The 16,084-nt window shown below is 38.8% G+C and overlaps 1 protein-coding gene across 2 annotated transcripts in view; it reads right to left on the bottom strand.

Moving 5' to 3' along the window:
* AP1S2 (adaptor related protein complex 1 subunit sigma 2) overlaps positions 1-15,760 on the bottom strand; it is a 29,773-nt gene extending 14,013 nt beyond the window's left edge. For both annotated transcript variants that reach the window (XM_023198931.1, XM_023198932.1), the window contains exons 1-4: positions 15,430-15,760; positions 13,103-13,281; positions 6,621-6,729; positions 5,884-6,021 (exon numbers count right to left, since the gene is read on the bottom strand). In XM_023198931.1, coding sequence (XP_023054699.1) covers positions 5,884-6,021; positions 6,621-6,729; positions 13,103-13,281 — 426 coding nt within the window. In that variant the 5' untranslated portion in view covers positions 15,430-15,760. The remainder of the gene's footprint in view (positions 1-5,883; positions 6,022-6,620; positions 6,730-13,102; positions 13,282-15,429) is intronic.
* Between the last annotated feature and the right edge of the window lie 324 nt (positions 15,761-16,084).

Raw genomic sequence — 16,084 nt, 5'->3', positions numbered from 1 at the left:
CTCTCCTCTCCTCCTCTCTCTCTCTCTCTCTCTCCTCTCCTCTCCTTCCGCAAGGTTTAGTTCTGTTGCCACCCAGGCTGGTATATAGTGGCATGATCATGGCTCACTACAGCCTGGACCTCCTGGGCTCAATCAATCCTCCCGCCTCAGCCTCCCGATTAGCTGGGACTATAGACACACACCATCATGCCCAGCTAGTCTTTTTTTTTAACTTTTTGTAAGCACGGGGTTTCACCACATTGCCCAGGCTGGTCTCAAACTTCTGGGCTCAAGTGATCCACCTGCCCCAGCCTCCCAATGTGCTGGGATTACAAGCGTGGGCCACTGGGCTCAGCCCAAATACTCTTAATTATATCAAGAGCTGACCTTTAAAAAATCCAAAACTTCATATTAAAAGATATGTTATTCAATACTTCAAAAAGTACTTATTAAAATAATTGTTACAAAAGCTTCATTTTTTAAAAGAAATCACTTTTCTCCTAAGATTCTTACCTTTCCATTTGTATGCAGTCCCACAGATTATTACTTTCACAAAAATATAGCATAGTACTAAGATATATCATGCAGCCCCCAGCACTAAAACAAATCAATTTTAGCAGCACTAATCCTCCGTAGAGTACCACTTTCTAGATGAGGCAGATAAACAGCTGCAAATCCAGTAAATCTATTCATAAAGTGGATCATCTCGAAGTAAAAGCAAATTCATGAGTATAATGCTTGCTTTTGGTACCTCACTTATTTTGCATTTCACAGATTAGTGAGAAAAAATACCAACAGCAAACAAAGCTCAAAAGAAAAAAACACCACAAATTTCAAAATGATGCTGTTAGTATAAAAAAGAAAGGTTGACACATCTCAAAGCGCTAATCAACATCATCATGCATCAACCGCTAAGGGTTAAAGCCCAAATGCCCAGTATTTAGCTATTTGATCTTCACGGATCAAGCAAGGACTTAGAAATCATCTCACGTGCAACAGTATTTGCATAGCACTCCATTTTATCCATGCCACAAAAATGGTAAATTTAGTAGTTACCAATAAATAAGTTGGGGATCAAAGGGACTAAAGCCTTAGACTGCTCTTTATCATAAGATATCCTCAGACAAACCTCCCCATTCTTCATTCTGGCTCTATAAAATTAAGGAGCAGAGAAAAACTGGTAAGTGCTTGACTTTACAGAAAAAAAGCCATGCTATTATTTCCTTTCTCATTATATATGTGTGTGTTTAAACAAATCCAACTACATCACCACCCCCCACCCTATCCCTCCAAAAATCTAGCTTAAAATAGGTGGTGGGGAAAAGTATTCCAAGTATTGCAAAGAATATCAATTTAGGAATTTCAGCATGTTGTACTTTAAGAATCAACTTTAGTACCAGTGGCATGTTAAGACAGCCAAACATTAAAAAATGGATAATGGGCCAATTTCTGGGCTTTACCCCCAAATCTAATTATGTATTCATACAACCAAACACCAAAAGGAATAAACATGAAGTTTGGTCTAGAAATGTCAAAACTAATCCCTTATTTACCAAGTAATGAAGTAAAATAAAAAAAGATATCTTTATTATCTAATCACAATGTCTGCTAATATTTTAGCAACTATTATTTGAATATACATTTAATGTTACATTTTTATTACTGACTGTAATATGCTAACAGAAAATCTGTATCCACTGACCCTCTTCCCTATTTGGCTATAAAATGAAGGACTACCTTAAACTACGTGTTTATACAAATTGGGTAAGAGACATTTTTAAAAAATTTTTCTGAAGAAAATAAGCATTCTTAAGGATAGAAATGTATATTTCACAAATTTTTAAAAAATCAAAATCATTGAGATTTGCATATACCTTTAAGCCAACAGATATAAGTTCAAAGTCATCTTTGGTGCTTAGAAATAATCAATTCAAGTAAAAGACCTGACACTCAGTGGAAAAATCATGATACATGAAAAATTAGATTAAAATTAACCAATTAGGACCTCTACTACAAATGTAAGTCTGAATTGAGATCTTCACAGCTATATTTACAATTTTGGAAGCAGAATCATTTCATGAAATTGATTAAGTGAATGCTATATCCCAAACTGTAAGACCAAAAAAGTTATAAATCCAGCATTTTGATCAATCCAACAAGAAATAGGTTGAAAAGTATTATTTATATCTACATATCCAATAAAAAATTCCAACTGCTGATGATCTGGACAATAAAAATTTGCAGTCTAAGAAGTCAAAAATGGCACTGTCTTTTCCACATAGAAAAACCTCTGGGAGAATTATGAATTTCTCACTATATGACTGAGAAACAAAGAAGTTCATATCTAAAACAGAACATTTAAAATAGATATACCAAGACAATACATAACTGGGGTTGGGGGGAGTACACAGTGGTTAAGATTTTACACAGCTGTGAAGCCTAGTAGATCTGGGTTTAGAATCCTGGTTTTGCCAGTTGCTAACCAGGTGACCTCAGACCAGTCATGGAACCTCACTGAGCTTCCATTTTCTCATTAGGCTACCTCTAACCTTTCACATGATGTCTTGAGGATTAGCACAGGATGCTTAAAGCAAACTGCTGAGCCCAGGGCCTCACATACAAGCACTCAAGCATTAGTTACCATCATAATTATTTTTATTGTCATGGTATCCAAAACAAAAAGTTTTCCAGCAGTTTGTGGAGTGCTTTTTCTCTTATTCCACTCACTATTTTATGAACATAATATTCAAATACTCTCCCACAGATGTAAACCTGTATCATGCATCAAAAATATAAATGAATCTATTTTTAGGAAACATGCATCTTGTCATTCCTGCATTTCTTTTCAGAGTATGTTGATTAAGAGAACAGAATAACCTGAAGCCTTACTGCTCCACACAGACTTGAGCTTGGCTTCATAATGGCCTTAACCTACAATGTATTCTCACTCTAAATTCAGAATGGACCACCACCTACTGCTTCCCCAAGACCTACATGGCTAAGAAAAATGGTTCACTCAGACTGCTAAATAGACAATGTCTCAATGTAGTACTCAGTTTTGTTTGTGTACAAAGCAATGTAAAAGTAGTCACAGAAGAGAAGTAGGACCACAGCTTTCTTCTAAAGACAAGGGAACTGTAATTAACAGTAGTCATTTCTTTATTTTAAACAAAGGTTACAAGGGGGTAAGGAAAATTTTACATGGGACCAACCATAGTCATCCTATGCTTTTCTCTCTACACTTACTTTCTCCAATTAAAGACATAAAAATAGGCCGCACACGGTGGCTCACGCCTGTAATCCCAGCACTTTGGGAGGCCGAGGTGGGTGGATCACCTTTCAGGAGTTTGAGACCAGCCTGGCCAACATGGTGAAACCCTGTCTCTATTAAAAATACAAAAATTAGCTGGGCATGGTGGTGTGCACCTGTAGTCCCAGCTACTTGCGAGGCTGAGGCAGGAGGATTGCTTGAACCCAGGAGGCGGAGGTTGCAGTGAGCCGAAATTGCACCACTGCACTCCAGCCTGGGTGATAAGCGAAACTCCAACTCAAAAAAAGAAAAAAAGACATAAAAATAGTACTTCAAACAGAAGGACAACATTAACTATTAAAATACTCCCATAGGGAAATATATATACATATGTACATATACACACACAAATAAATATGGATCTGCAATAATGTTTTTATCCTCTAGTATGTTAAATACTAAATATATGCTCTATGGTAAACTTAACATTGCTGTCATATTCTAAGGTCTACAGCAATTTCCCAGTAGCATTTAAAAATCTAGGCACAGCCGGGCACGGTGGCTCATGCCTTTAATCCCAGCATTTGGGAGGCCAAGGGGGACGGATCACCTGAGGTCAGGAGTTCAAGACCAGCCTGACCAACATGGTGAAACCCTGTCTCTACTAAAAGTACAAAATTAGCCAGGCATGGTGGTGCAAGCCTGTAACCCCAGTTACTCGGGAGGCTGAGGCAGGAGAATTGCTTGAGCCCAGGAGGCAGAGGTTGCAGTGAGCCAAGATCATGCCATTGCACTCCAGCCTGGGCAACAAGAGCGAAACTCCATCTTAAACAAACAAACAAACAAACAAAAATTTACTCTCCAGGAAAAATATTAAAATTAAAAGTTGAACTTCAATAACTTTAAATACATTTTAAAGCAAATGTAATTAATCAGAAAATGATGGAAAAACTTGGAAGAAATGCCATGTTCTGACAGAGCAGAATACAGATCTGTGACAAAATATGAAATAATCAAGGGAAGATATATATGAAAAATTCCCAATTTCTAATCCTGGTTTTGACCTAATTTTTAAAAAAGTCTGATAAGTGAACAGCAAAATAAGGAGAACTTTAAAAACCAATTTTACAATAGTAGAGTATATGCTTATAGTCAGCACACCTGATATTAAAAACAAACCTCTAGAATAACATTTTCAATCAATTGGTAAACCACTGTCGCAAACTGTACACACAAGGCAAAGGGTCTGTGTTCATTTCACTACTGAAGAGTAGATGGCATGAGGGTTGCCAATCTAATACTTCACCTTTGCAGGCACCTTAACCACTCTTCTGATAACTACAAGATCATTAAGTGTACAATGCATTGTCTGACATTTAGTAGATGTCTATTCAGATGATGTCATCTCAGCTTCAAGCAATCCCCACAACTGTCCTAGTCAGTGACTGATGCAGTGAGATTCTCAAATAGCTTTCCCTTCCTCACAGAGTCCAAGAGTTAAGAAGTTAAAATGGAGAAAGTAAGTTACTCTTCTCCCCTTATTTCATTCCCTTAAAACTGAATGCATCCAAGGCTAAAAAATGGGACTTAAAGTCTCCTTTGGTGACTAAAAAAAGACAAGAACAAACTGATAAACAAGTATGTAACAAAGAAGGGACTAAAATAAACTGGAAATACAAAACCATATTTTCAATGCTTCTGGAAAATGAACCAGTGAGCCAAAAATATTCAAGACTTTTATATACATGCACACACACACTTAACAACTACTTTAGTGAAAACACATTTCATTTTTCAGTATTTACTAATCACTTCTCATGCTGTAAGCTTTCCATATGATAAAAATCACAATTAGCTCTAAAGCATAATTCAATTTGGTATCTGAATTAAGGTATCAGTAAGTTTTTAGAAAAAGGTAGTCTTATCTATGAAATCTTAAGCTTCAGAAATAGAAGGTACATCAGCATCAACTGCACGATTAACCCAAGATGACTATGGTAATTAGAAAGAAAAGGGAGTTACACATCTGGGGATATGGAGGTAAGACAAAAATGCAGTTTGACAGAACATGGTTTGTTATTTAAGAAGAGCAAAGAGAAATGCAAACACTGTTTAGTTTTGCTAACGCAAAAAAAACTAGAAGTTTCTACAAAAAGTATAATTAGAAAACATTATCATTTGCTTGGCTACTTTTGCATTTAATGGACATGAGGTAAAAATATGAGCCAATTTGGAATTAAAATGTCATAATCTCACAGTCAACTCCTGATTATCTACACTAATGAAAAAGGGGGTTATCTTAAACAATTTGAAGCAATAGATGGAGAGTTCTCAACCTACTGCTACTTTCAGCCAATCTTTTCCCTTCTTCAAGTAGTCTGTCCTCTAAAGGTTTAGACTCCAGTGTTTTAGGGTCCAAAAAGGGCCATCGGGAAGAGGCCTGACCGATAGACCATCTCCAAACTGAACCATCCATCCATAGATAACTGAGTTGACGTGACTGACACATATTCCAGTCAATAAACTGCAAATGGATGGACACTACATGCCAAGCATGCTTCAGAGTAATTTCTGAAACTGTAAGAATGATGACTGAGACTTCCCCAGCAAGAGCAAAACATGCTAGTGCCTAGTGAAGAGAACAAGTAGCTTACCTCCTGCAGTAGATCGGCCTGCTCAATTGCTTTAAGGACATTTTTCTTCGATGTTTCCTGAACTTCCCCTCCCAAAAGAAACTCATCCAAAATAAAATAAGCCTTCTCAAAATTAAAGATGATATCTAGTTCACAGACCTGAAAAGGAAAAAAAAAAAAGAAAAGAAAAAATTGTTAAAACTTGCAGAAGCAGAAGATGCTTATTCACTACCAGGTAGTGAATAAAATCAAATCAAAGTGAATCAGTCTTAACTCTTTCTAAATATGACTAAGTATCACCGGTTTAAGTAAGCTTAATTTCCAAATCTCAAGTACTTGAAAACATATTCCTACCAGCTCAATAAGATTGGGCTCTGCATGTTCCCAATGTGGGCAACTTAATAATTTCTAGTAATAAAAACTGATCTTTAAACATATATTTCCTGGGTAACATGATCAGAACTGCTAACCAAATCTAAATTCTATACTAAGCACTTACAGGATATTAATGTTTGTCGTTGGACTTGTTTATATTTCACTATTTTAAACCTCATCCTCACCATCTTAATTAAATGAGTTACATCTGCAGGGCCAGCAATTCTGAAAGTTAGGAACTGACCAGGCCCACTGACAAGAAATAGTCATTCCCGCCCTCTCCTGCGGTTAGAATCCCCAAGACAACCAAATAATAAACTTGTTAGAGAAAAGGTTCCAAAAAATACTATGGCATTCAATTCCTAAAATAAAATACTACTCACACTGCCGAAATACTTGTCAAGTAATTCCACATAACGATGAATTATTTCCAGGGTAATTAGTTCATTGTCCTGATCCTCAATAGCACAGCAAAAATACAGACTAGCATATCTGTAACGAAGTACAAACGTGAAAAAAACTGTTACCTTGTAATCATGTTTTCTAAATATATTTTCATATCCTATTATGAAAGGCCCCAAGTTTATACAGTTTATTTCTTCTTTCACAACAGTACAGATTTTTCTCGTACACTACAAAAGTAATAAATGCATAAGAGAAATTTTGAAAAGCATAGGCAAGCAAAAAGAAAAAAACAAAATAATCATACCACTTAGAAAGAATAAGTGATTTTGCCCTTCTTCCTTTCAGGTTCTTTTCTATAAACATTTTAAAACACAGCAGACCCAGGTTTTTCCTAAGTTTACTTAATTCAAACAAAATATATAACAGATTAATTCAAACTATAAGTACAGAGAAGAAAACAAAACCTTTCAACTGAAGGAGGACTTGTTGAAGATAATGTCAAGATGAGGTCAATATTTTGGGATATTTTATTGGAATATGTATAATATACACACAGAGAAGACCTTAAGTCCTACAAGCTCAATAAATTTTCAAAGTGAACTCAACTATATACCAGTACCCAGATCAAGAAGCTGAACACTAGTGAACCCTGAAACTCCTCTGCTACCCTCTCCCAGTCACAACCTCCCATCCCCAAGGGTAACTATGCTCTTGACTTCTAACAGCATATAATTGTTTTTAAAAAGGTTTCTAGGATTGTGGAATAAACCACACGAAAAGAACAACAGCTCCATGTTATTACAGAAGTTAGAGAAAGAGAACAGAAAGTTCCTATCACTTAAGGGAAACAGACACCTGTCCTCAAATTTACCAAGTTCTACACTGTTGAACTGAAGTGTAGTTTATTTACCCTAGAAGAGGGAATAAGGTTGGGAAACTTATATTTTCCTTCAAATTAGGATTCTAGCATACGGAATCAGGTGATGCTTGATCCAAGGAAGCAAAACTTCAACCTTGAGGCACAGCAACTCCTTTGAGGAGGATTAAAAGGGCATTTTAAAATGGTTTACATGTACTTAAGCCTTTTGAAAAGAAAGAAAATAAAAACCTAAGATAGGCTAAACATAGAATATCTCAGTGGAGATTATAATTTTCACTGAAGATCACTTAATTGATTTTTAGAAAACACAATGGGCAGTTACTGCTCATAGCATTAATGTAAAATAATACTGTATACAGAATAACACGAACAACCTGTTTTGAGTCTCAATGAATTCTTGCTCCTTAGTATGAAAATAACTAGTATTCACACAACAGCATTAATTTCATTATTAAAACATTTCATCTTATTTGATGTTTTCAACAGCAAGTACTATCTTTCATCCTTGATTACAGATTAAAAAAAGACCAAAAAAAAATGAGGCTTAAGAGTACAGCGCCTACAAGTGCTAGCAGTGGGATAAGAGACCTGATCTTCTGACCTTAACTCCAGGCCTTTTTCCACTGTATCATACAAACTCACTTGGCATATTTATCATGACTTTGTGCATGTCTACTCTACGTGTCTTCCACACTCAGTAAGTTATTTAAAACGGTGGGGCTCCTGCAGTCTTATTGAGAGAAGGTATTCACATGTGTTCATTTATCATCATTGTAAAGGGAGTAAGTCATGGAAGACAAAACAGGGCATCAATGCCAACTTTAACAAAGTGCTCCCTCTCTTTCCCATCACTACTCTGTTTTTGTCTGTCTATTTAAAAGAGAATGGAGTATTCCAACTCTCCATCCTCCCTAACCCGTGCTCATTAAATAGAACTTTGAATTTGGGGAAACTGATAAATGATACATTAGATTCCCTGATTTAAGAAAACTAAAGATTAAAGGGACTGACATAAAAATGGTAGATTAAAAACCAGATATGACTAGCTGATAGGAACAGAATGCTAAATAATTTATTATACAAAGTTTACTAACAATTTCAAGTAAAATTCCTTTTACTCTTATTTAAGATTTCCTCATGCTACTATTAAACAATCTAATGCTCTTACCATCCTCGCTCCTTATCCACAGTACTGTCTCTTTCCTTACAAATAAAAAGCACTTAAACACTAGTCAAAGGTCCTAAACTGCATGAATCACTTGGAAGCATTAATTTAAAAATCATCAGGAACGATGTGTCTAAGCCCCAGCCAGTAATATTTACTTTCACTCAGAATGGAAAAAGAATAATCAAATTAATGAATTCTTTGGTGTAGGTGAACAGATAGCTATCAGGATAATAATGTACCTCTTTCCAGAAAGCTTAGGGAAAGAAAAAACAGAAGCATAATAATTAAGTACCATTCACTGAATCCTCACCCTACATGGGACACTAAATGTTAGCTAAGGCTTTTGCATATTTTACCATTCTAATCCTCACAACAACCGTATCCATGAGATACCATTATTACTTGCATTGATAAGAGACCCAGGTTTGAGTAACCTGCCTAGGAACTGCAATTTGACTCTAGAGCCCAAGTTTTACATTAAAAACTATAGCCAGCAATTGCATTAAAGTAATCCCATACCTGGCAAAAATTAAAATATGCTCAAAACAATATTTTAAGAGCTTTGAAGAGGAGAGAAATAAAAAATGTCATACTGATTTAGTAAAAGATTACCAAGAGTACCTGAAGTATACTTCCTATATTTAGGACCAAATGGTTTTTAAAAATTCAATAATGAGCTCATTTTGTTCTCTTAGTGCCTATTTGTAAGTCTAAATCTGAAGTAAAATTAATAATAGACTAGTAAGAAGAAAGGTATGTTTGGTTATTTTTAGCACAGTGGATTAAGGCTTACTCTAATTACTGGCACTCAGAGAACATCTGAAAGTGCCTATTCTTATATTCAAAACACATGACTTCTCCGCAGTCAGCTAAATATCAGCTAAATATCAGCTGACTGTGGGTGACTGTAGCTAAAGTGTTCTCAATACTCACTGGTATGTCATTAAAAATTCTTCTGTTGGTAAAGAAAATCAATAATTATTCTTTAACAAATTCTCAAGCTAGTAATTTGGAGATACATACGTTTTTAAATTAATTTTAAAAGACCTTAATCCAGTGACTCTTCCACAAAATGCTACACAAAACAGGAATCAAAAAAGCATAGTATTCTGTCTTGAAGGGAGCCTCAAGAACATTTATTTTAGAGATAAGGAAACAAAGTGACTTGTTTAAAGTCATAAAACTAGCTAATGTTACAAAGGGAACAGAACTTAAGTCCCCAGATTTTCAGTCTATCTTTTCAGCTAATATTAATTATTCTTATCCATCATTCCCCCCTCAAAAGGGGGAATTTGTATGCCAAATACTCAGGATGAAGAATGTAGATGAGATAATTTAACAAAAACAACAAAAACCACTTGCTGATATGAACAGCAAAAGTCCCAGTCCAAAATTTCTCAGGAGCTAAGCAGTAATTCTCTTGCTTAAAAAGCTCTTCGCTTCCAGCAGTAGGGAAAACAAATCACCTGTTTATACCACAAAAAAAATGTCCATAAGTGGTAGAGATGAGGTTTTCAGTATGAAATGGAAGGGGGAACATAGAGAGAAAGAGCTGATAAATTCCACCTTTTGTATATGACTGATATCTCAACAAAGCTGTTATTTTTTTAAGTCCACCTTTTATTTAAAGGTGCTTGATATAAGTATCAGAGTTGGGTTGGATACCCTTTGTAGCTTTTAAAAGAAAAAGCAGTGGCTCAACACGGACGGACAGGCTGAGTGACAGTTGCATGAACACCAAGCAGTGCTTTCCTTTCTTCCCATAACAGCACATTCCTGGGATTGAATCCCTTGCTGGTATTTTCCTCCTCCACACGGGGGACTCCTTCCCCTATCTAGAAATAAGCTTAAGCCTCTCACACCTTTGTTAAAAACCTTGTCCCCTATTCCTATGTCTAGGAGTGGTTACCACCTCGTCTCCTGTCCTTCAAAGCTAAGTTCCCCAAAATAGTCTACACATGCTATTTAAATTTCTCCACCTCTTCACACTTCACCCCATTACATCGAGAGTTCTATCTCCACTGTTCCACTGAAAATGATCTGGCAAAGGGCATTATATGAAATGCTCACTGTAAAATCTACCAGATTCCTTCCTCACTTTCATTGAACTTTATGCAACATCTGGCATTGGTGAAACTTCTCATTCCACTCTGAAGGTCCCTTCTTCACCTCCTTTGCCTGCCACTTGAATGCTGGTGATCTAATACTTTGTCTTATTTTCCCCAGACTTCCATACCTATGCCAACCACATCCCACCAGAAAATCAGGCTTCTCTTAATGAAAGTCACATAGACATCCCCAAATCAACTTGCCCCCAAAATAAGCTGAGTTCTCTAGCGCACCTTGTACCCCATCAGCAAACCAGAAATGTGGAGATCACACCACTCCTTCCTTTCCTTCACTGCTCTCTCCACTTTTTGTTATTGTTGTTGTTGAGGGTCTCACTCTGTCATCCAGGCTGGAGTGCAGTGGCCCAATCAGGGCTCAGTGCAGCCTTGAACTCCCAGGCACAATCAATCCTCCCACCTCAGCCTCCAGAGCAGCTAGGACTACAGGTGCATGCCACCATGCCCAGCTAACATTTTTGTTTGTTTGTTTGTTTTTATTGTAGAAACAGCGGGGTCTCACTAAGTTGCCAGGGCTGGGCTTTAACTCCTGGGCTCAAGCGATTCTCCTGCCTCCGCCTCCCATGTTCTTCCCACTTCTAGAGGTGACCAAGTCTTATCAAACCTACCTATTTGATAATGGCTATTTAGTAACAGCCCTCCTTTCCAGCGCCTGGGTTCAGGATCTCAAATAGTCTCCTACTGATTCTGCAGGTGCCAGTCTCAGCCCCTCCTGCCCTCATCCATTGTCCCAGTTCAGTCTTTTAAGATATGTAAACCTGATCTTTTTCCAGCCCTGTTTAAAATCTTTGCCTCCAAGCTTAAGATCTGAGTTGCAGCCCCAGGTCAATCACCAACTGGCATATGGCCCTAGATAAGTCACCTCTCCCAAATTCGCATTCATTAAAAAATTGAAGTCTGATCAACAACGGCAGTTTTTAAACTCAGGAACTGTCTCCTGTGCAGAGGGGTAAAGACCAAGTGAGCCAGGATACAGGATCCTCATTTCTGATTTCACATGGAGCAGCCTCACTTCCAGTCATTTTATTTAAGGTTCTACCCATGGGGCAAAAAGCTTAAAACGAAACAAAACAAAACAAAATCACCTGACTAGATAACTGTAAAACATCTCTCACCTCTCAAATGATATGATTTTTCTATGATCTTTAATAAGACCAAACCAAACACTGGATACAAAATCACCCAAAGATACTAAATCACCAAAGATCATTCAATAATAAAGAGGAGTCCTCAATATTTAAGAAACTCTCAATGTCTTGTAATCTCCATTTCTTCCCAGCCATCTCCCTGACAAAATATCCAACCCGTATCTGGAGTGCAATAAATGGAAGCCTAGAAGAAAACCAGACTTCTCTCCCACTCTCATTTTATCCCATACTGTTACTTCCATGCATATTCCCCACACAAGAGAACTTTTTATATGCAGAAATGCTCTTATCTTAAATTCAGTAAATAATTCAAAAAGAAACAAATGGGGAATGAAGTAAATGTCCCCTCAAAAAATGTTCTGTAAAAGAAGAAAGTTTATTTCTTTTAGCCTACTTAGAACAATCTTGAGAAATTTATTTTAGGGTATTCAGGGATTCAGATATTTATAAAATAAAGATGTATAGCACTGAAAAAATTTTCAGTGTTAAAAGCCAATCCATGAGTAATTTTGTAACATCAAAATTTTAAAAAATCTGTCCTTGGCAAAATTATCTGTCATATTTAACTGCACCCCCACCATGGCAACAAGGGTACTTAAAGTTAATAAACACTACTCACAAACAGATCTCTTATACGCACAAAGTTTTTAAAACATCTATGTGATTGAAATAGTCTACATATTCAAGGTATTTATACGTAAGATTCTAAAAATCAGATAAAAGGCATGACAAATATTAGTCACTGCTTTATAGATTTTCGGGGAAAAAGGATTAGACTATCTATACTTGTCTAAATTCAGATAATTACTCATACAATTTAAAATACTGACCCTACTTTCCCCTGCAATGAAATGAATTCATTAAACTCTTCTATAAAGATGATTAAGCATGAATAATCACTTATGCCTTCAATTATATAACTAGTTTTCAAATGATTTCCCTGCCTTTATCATTACAGCCTCAGTAATTACCAGTGAAAACACCAGTTATTTTAAAAACACAAAGCTTTACCTTAAACCTATTTCATCTAAATCTTTATTAATCATTATTTATAAATGTCATCACTCAAAAGTCTGCAATTTCCTAAATGACCTAACATTTGATTCTATTTCACCTTTATGACAAATAAAAATTATACCTTTTGTAAACAATCTTCAGATCTCGCCACTCAAGGAAGCTGCACATTTTAGGTTTCCGTGCTAAAACGGTCTGAACAAGTTCTCTTGTGATCTTTTTCTTCTCTTTGTCTGATAGTGGGACATACCATTTTTGCAGTCGAAGCTTTCCCTGACGACTAAAAAGCAACATAAACTGCATCTGTTAAGATAAATAAAATCAAGATTACATGTAATACTTTGAATCAATAAAGTTAAGATTATGTGTTTCACAGAGAAGCTTTGGGGGATGGGGCATTTAAATGACAAATGATTACTAACCATCAATATTTCTATGCCAATTAAAATAGCAAGAAATTCTTTTGGACAGATCTTCTCTAGATGCAAACCTTCCAATCCCACCCTGTTCCACGTTAAGTTTGGAGGTGAGTGTGCAAGAGAAAAAAGAAAAATTTGTAATAAGCTGAAGTGAAATTTTTGAAGAAAAATAAAGACCACTCTTTCAATTTAAGAAACTATTTTCTACTTGTGCTATACCTTGCGCACTCTCTATATGCATCAAAAGAGAATGGTAGACATCAATTGGTTTGGGTATTTTTGACAGAAACGGAAGACCTGCTATTTTTCACCCTTAAGCCTTTCTAGTTCCAGGGTGAACTACTTGTAGACAGTAGCTTATATCTTGGAATGCTCTCGTCGGTTTATGATGGCATATTTCAAGCAAAACAGAATGATCCAAAATATTAACCGAAAAATCCCATAACTACAAATTTTCCTTAATAAAAAAGTATGTTTTCATCTTACTTTTAAAACATTCCAACTTAAATATGTACAAAATCTAGAACTGAGTTAATATAGTATTATGAAAAAGAAAACAAACGTTTAAAAGGCCACAATAAGATTTACACTTGTTAAATAAGATTTAGTATTGAAACATTACATGAAATACTTTTAAAAAAACAGTATCTACAGATAGAGTGGATGCTGAATTCTAGTGTGTTTTATACTTAAACTAATTTGTATCTATTTGTGATCTGCAAATGTGTTGATTAGTCTGCATGTTTCATTTTTAACGCCAAGCTTTTTGTAATTCAATTGGTCATCTCAACTGCAAACAGAAGTATTGTTTCTACAAAGGTAATTTAAAGCCAGAATTCACATAGGTATCCTTTTTTCTTTTAACCACTGTAAGTTCCTTTAACAGCGGTACTGCAAGTAAGATTCAAGCATGATTCTCAAGATTCACCACACCATCTTGAATTTGAACACGGGGAGGGGAAATTTACAGAACCAATGTAGAATAAAAATGGGCCCTAAATTTCGGTAAGAAATTATCGTCGTTTTTTATAACCACCCAAAAAGGTATCAACAAGATATCTAGAAATTTATGACGTGGCAATTCAACTTCAGTAAAGTTAAAATGGTCTTATTACCTCACTTAAAATGCGTCAGGGGAACAAAATATAAGGACATTATTAGATGATACCAAAGCGCCTCCCGTGCAAGTCCTGAAGATAGCGGCATTCGAAGGGGGCAGCAAGTGAAGCATCAACTGGACATTTACTGCAAACCCGTTACCAGAACTTGGAAAAGAATGGACCTCGTATTCCTAGATCTTGGTGACCAGAAAGGGTGAGGGTTTGCTTGCAAAGAGTATGGGCTCAAGGCTGTCCGGAGCAGGGTCCTGTACCAGCCCTACCACTTTGCAGGACGAAAACCAATGTATTCTCCTTAAAATAAATTATGTCCTAACATGGGACGAAACCCGGTTGCAAGGCACGAGTATTCCTTCCCTCGTGTTAAAAACCAACGCTTTGATTTTGCCGCAAATCACAGGGCACCACAATTCCTCGAGATTGGCATTAAAAACAATGGGCTCAGCCGCGGCGCGGGCTCGGGGCCAGCGTTCCTCGGGTCCGGCCGTCGCCGGTGCCTCCCCCCCACTCCCGTGGCCACACTCCATCACTGACCAAGCCCGGGCGAGGTGACGGGCAAGGAGCGGAGCAGACAATGGCATCCGCCGCGGCGCAGGGGGCGCCAAGAGTCCTCGGCCGCCACCGCCCCCGGCCCCTCCCAAAAACGCCCCGCAAAACTTGAGGCGATTCCCGAACCACAGGTGCCGCGGGGCTGTCGCGGAGCCCGGGACTGGCCCCCACATCCCCGGGCGCGGCGCGGAGTGGTGCGGAGAGCGCGGACCCCGAGAGAAGTGAGTTGCGGGCGCGGCGACCCAGTGGCGGGCCGGGCAGGCTCGGGGTGGGGTCGCGGGGCGCGCCCGGGGTGGCGGGGGGCGCGCCCAGCCCTCCCTCCCCCTCTCCATCCCCGGCGCCCCCTTTCGTCCCCAGGGACTTACGGCGGCCGCGGGCCGCGGGCGCGGCGGAGCTCGGCCGGCGGCGGCGTCGGCGGCGGCGGCGGCTAAGGGGAAGCCCCTGTCGCCGTGCTGAGGAAGAGAAGCCGTGGTGCTGTGGGGAGGGGACCCGGCTGGCGGAGGGCAGGCTTAGGCGGAGAGGGGAGGGCGAGCTGACAGACCCCGCCCCGGGGGCCGGACGAGGGAGGAGCCGGGGCTGCGGCGAGCTGAGGGGCGGGCTAGGCGACGCGCGGGAAGCGGCTCAGCAGTCGCCAGCGGCACCGGAGGCAGCGCAGGTAACCGCTGAATCCAAGGAAGCCGATTGGAGGCTTCTTCGCTGAGGGGGTGGTGCGAACCGGAAGCCGGGCCACGTGACCCGGAAGCGGCGTATGCCGGGCCCGCGCGCCCGCGCACTCCTGCTGGTGCCTCCGGGATGCGCGCGGGCGGCTATGCTGCCTGTTTAATGATAGGAGGACGGGATTCTGCAGCGTCCTTAGCCTAGCCGGAGGTGCGGGGCCGGGAAGTTCCAGAGAGCGAAGAGCCACGTTTGAGCTCTAATGATTCTCTGTGTCCCCAGAAGGTGGGTCGGGGAGGTGTGACGGCTGACGACAAGGGTGGGAGGAGACGAGGGAGTGCTGCAACTCTGGAAAAACAAGTCAGC

Source organism: Piliocolobus tephrosceles, chromosome Y (genome assembly GCF_002776525.5).
Source record: "Piliocolobus tephrosceles isolate RC106 chromosome Y, ASM277652v3, whole genome shotgun sequence".
Classification (NCBI taxonomy): domain Eukaryota; kingdom Metazoa; phylum Chordata; class Mammalia; order Primates; family Cercopithecidae; genus Piliocolobus; species Piliocolobus tephrosceles.
Note: the sequence above shows the minus strand (reverse complement) of the source record. Positions and strands in the feature narration are given on the sequence as shown.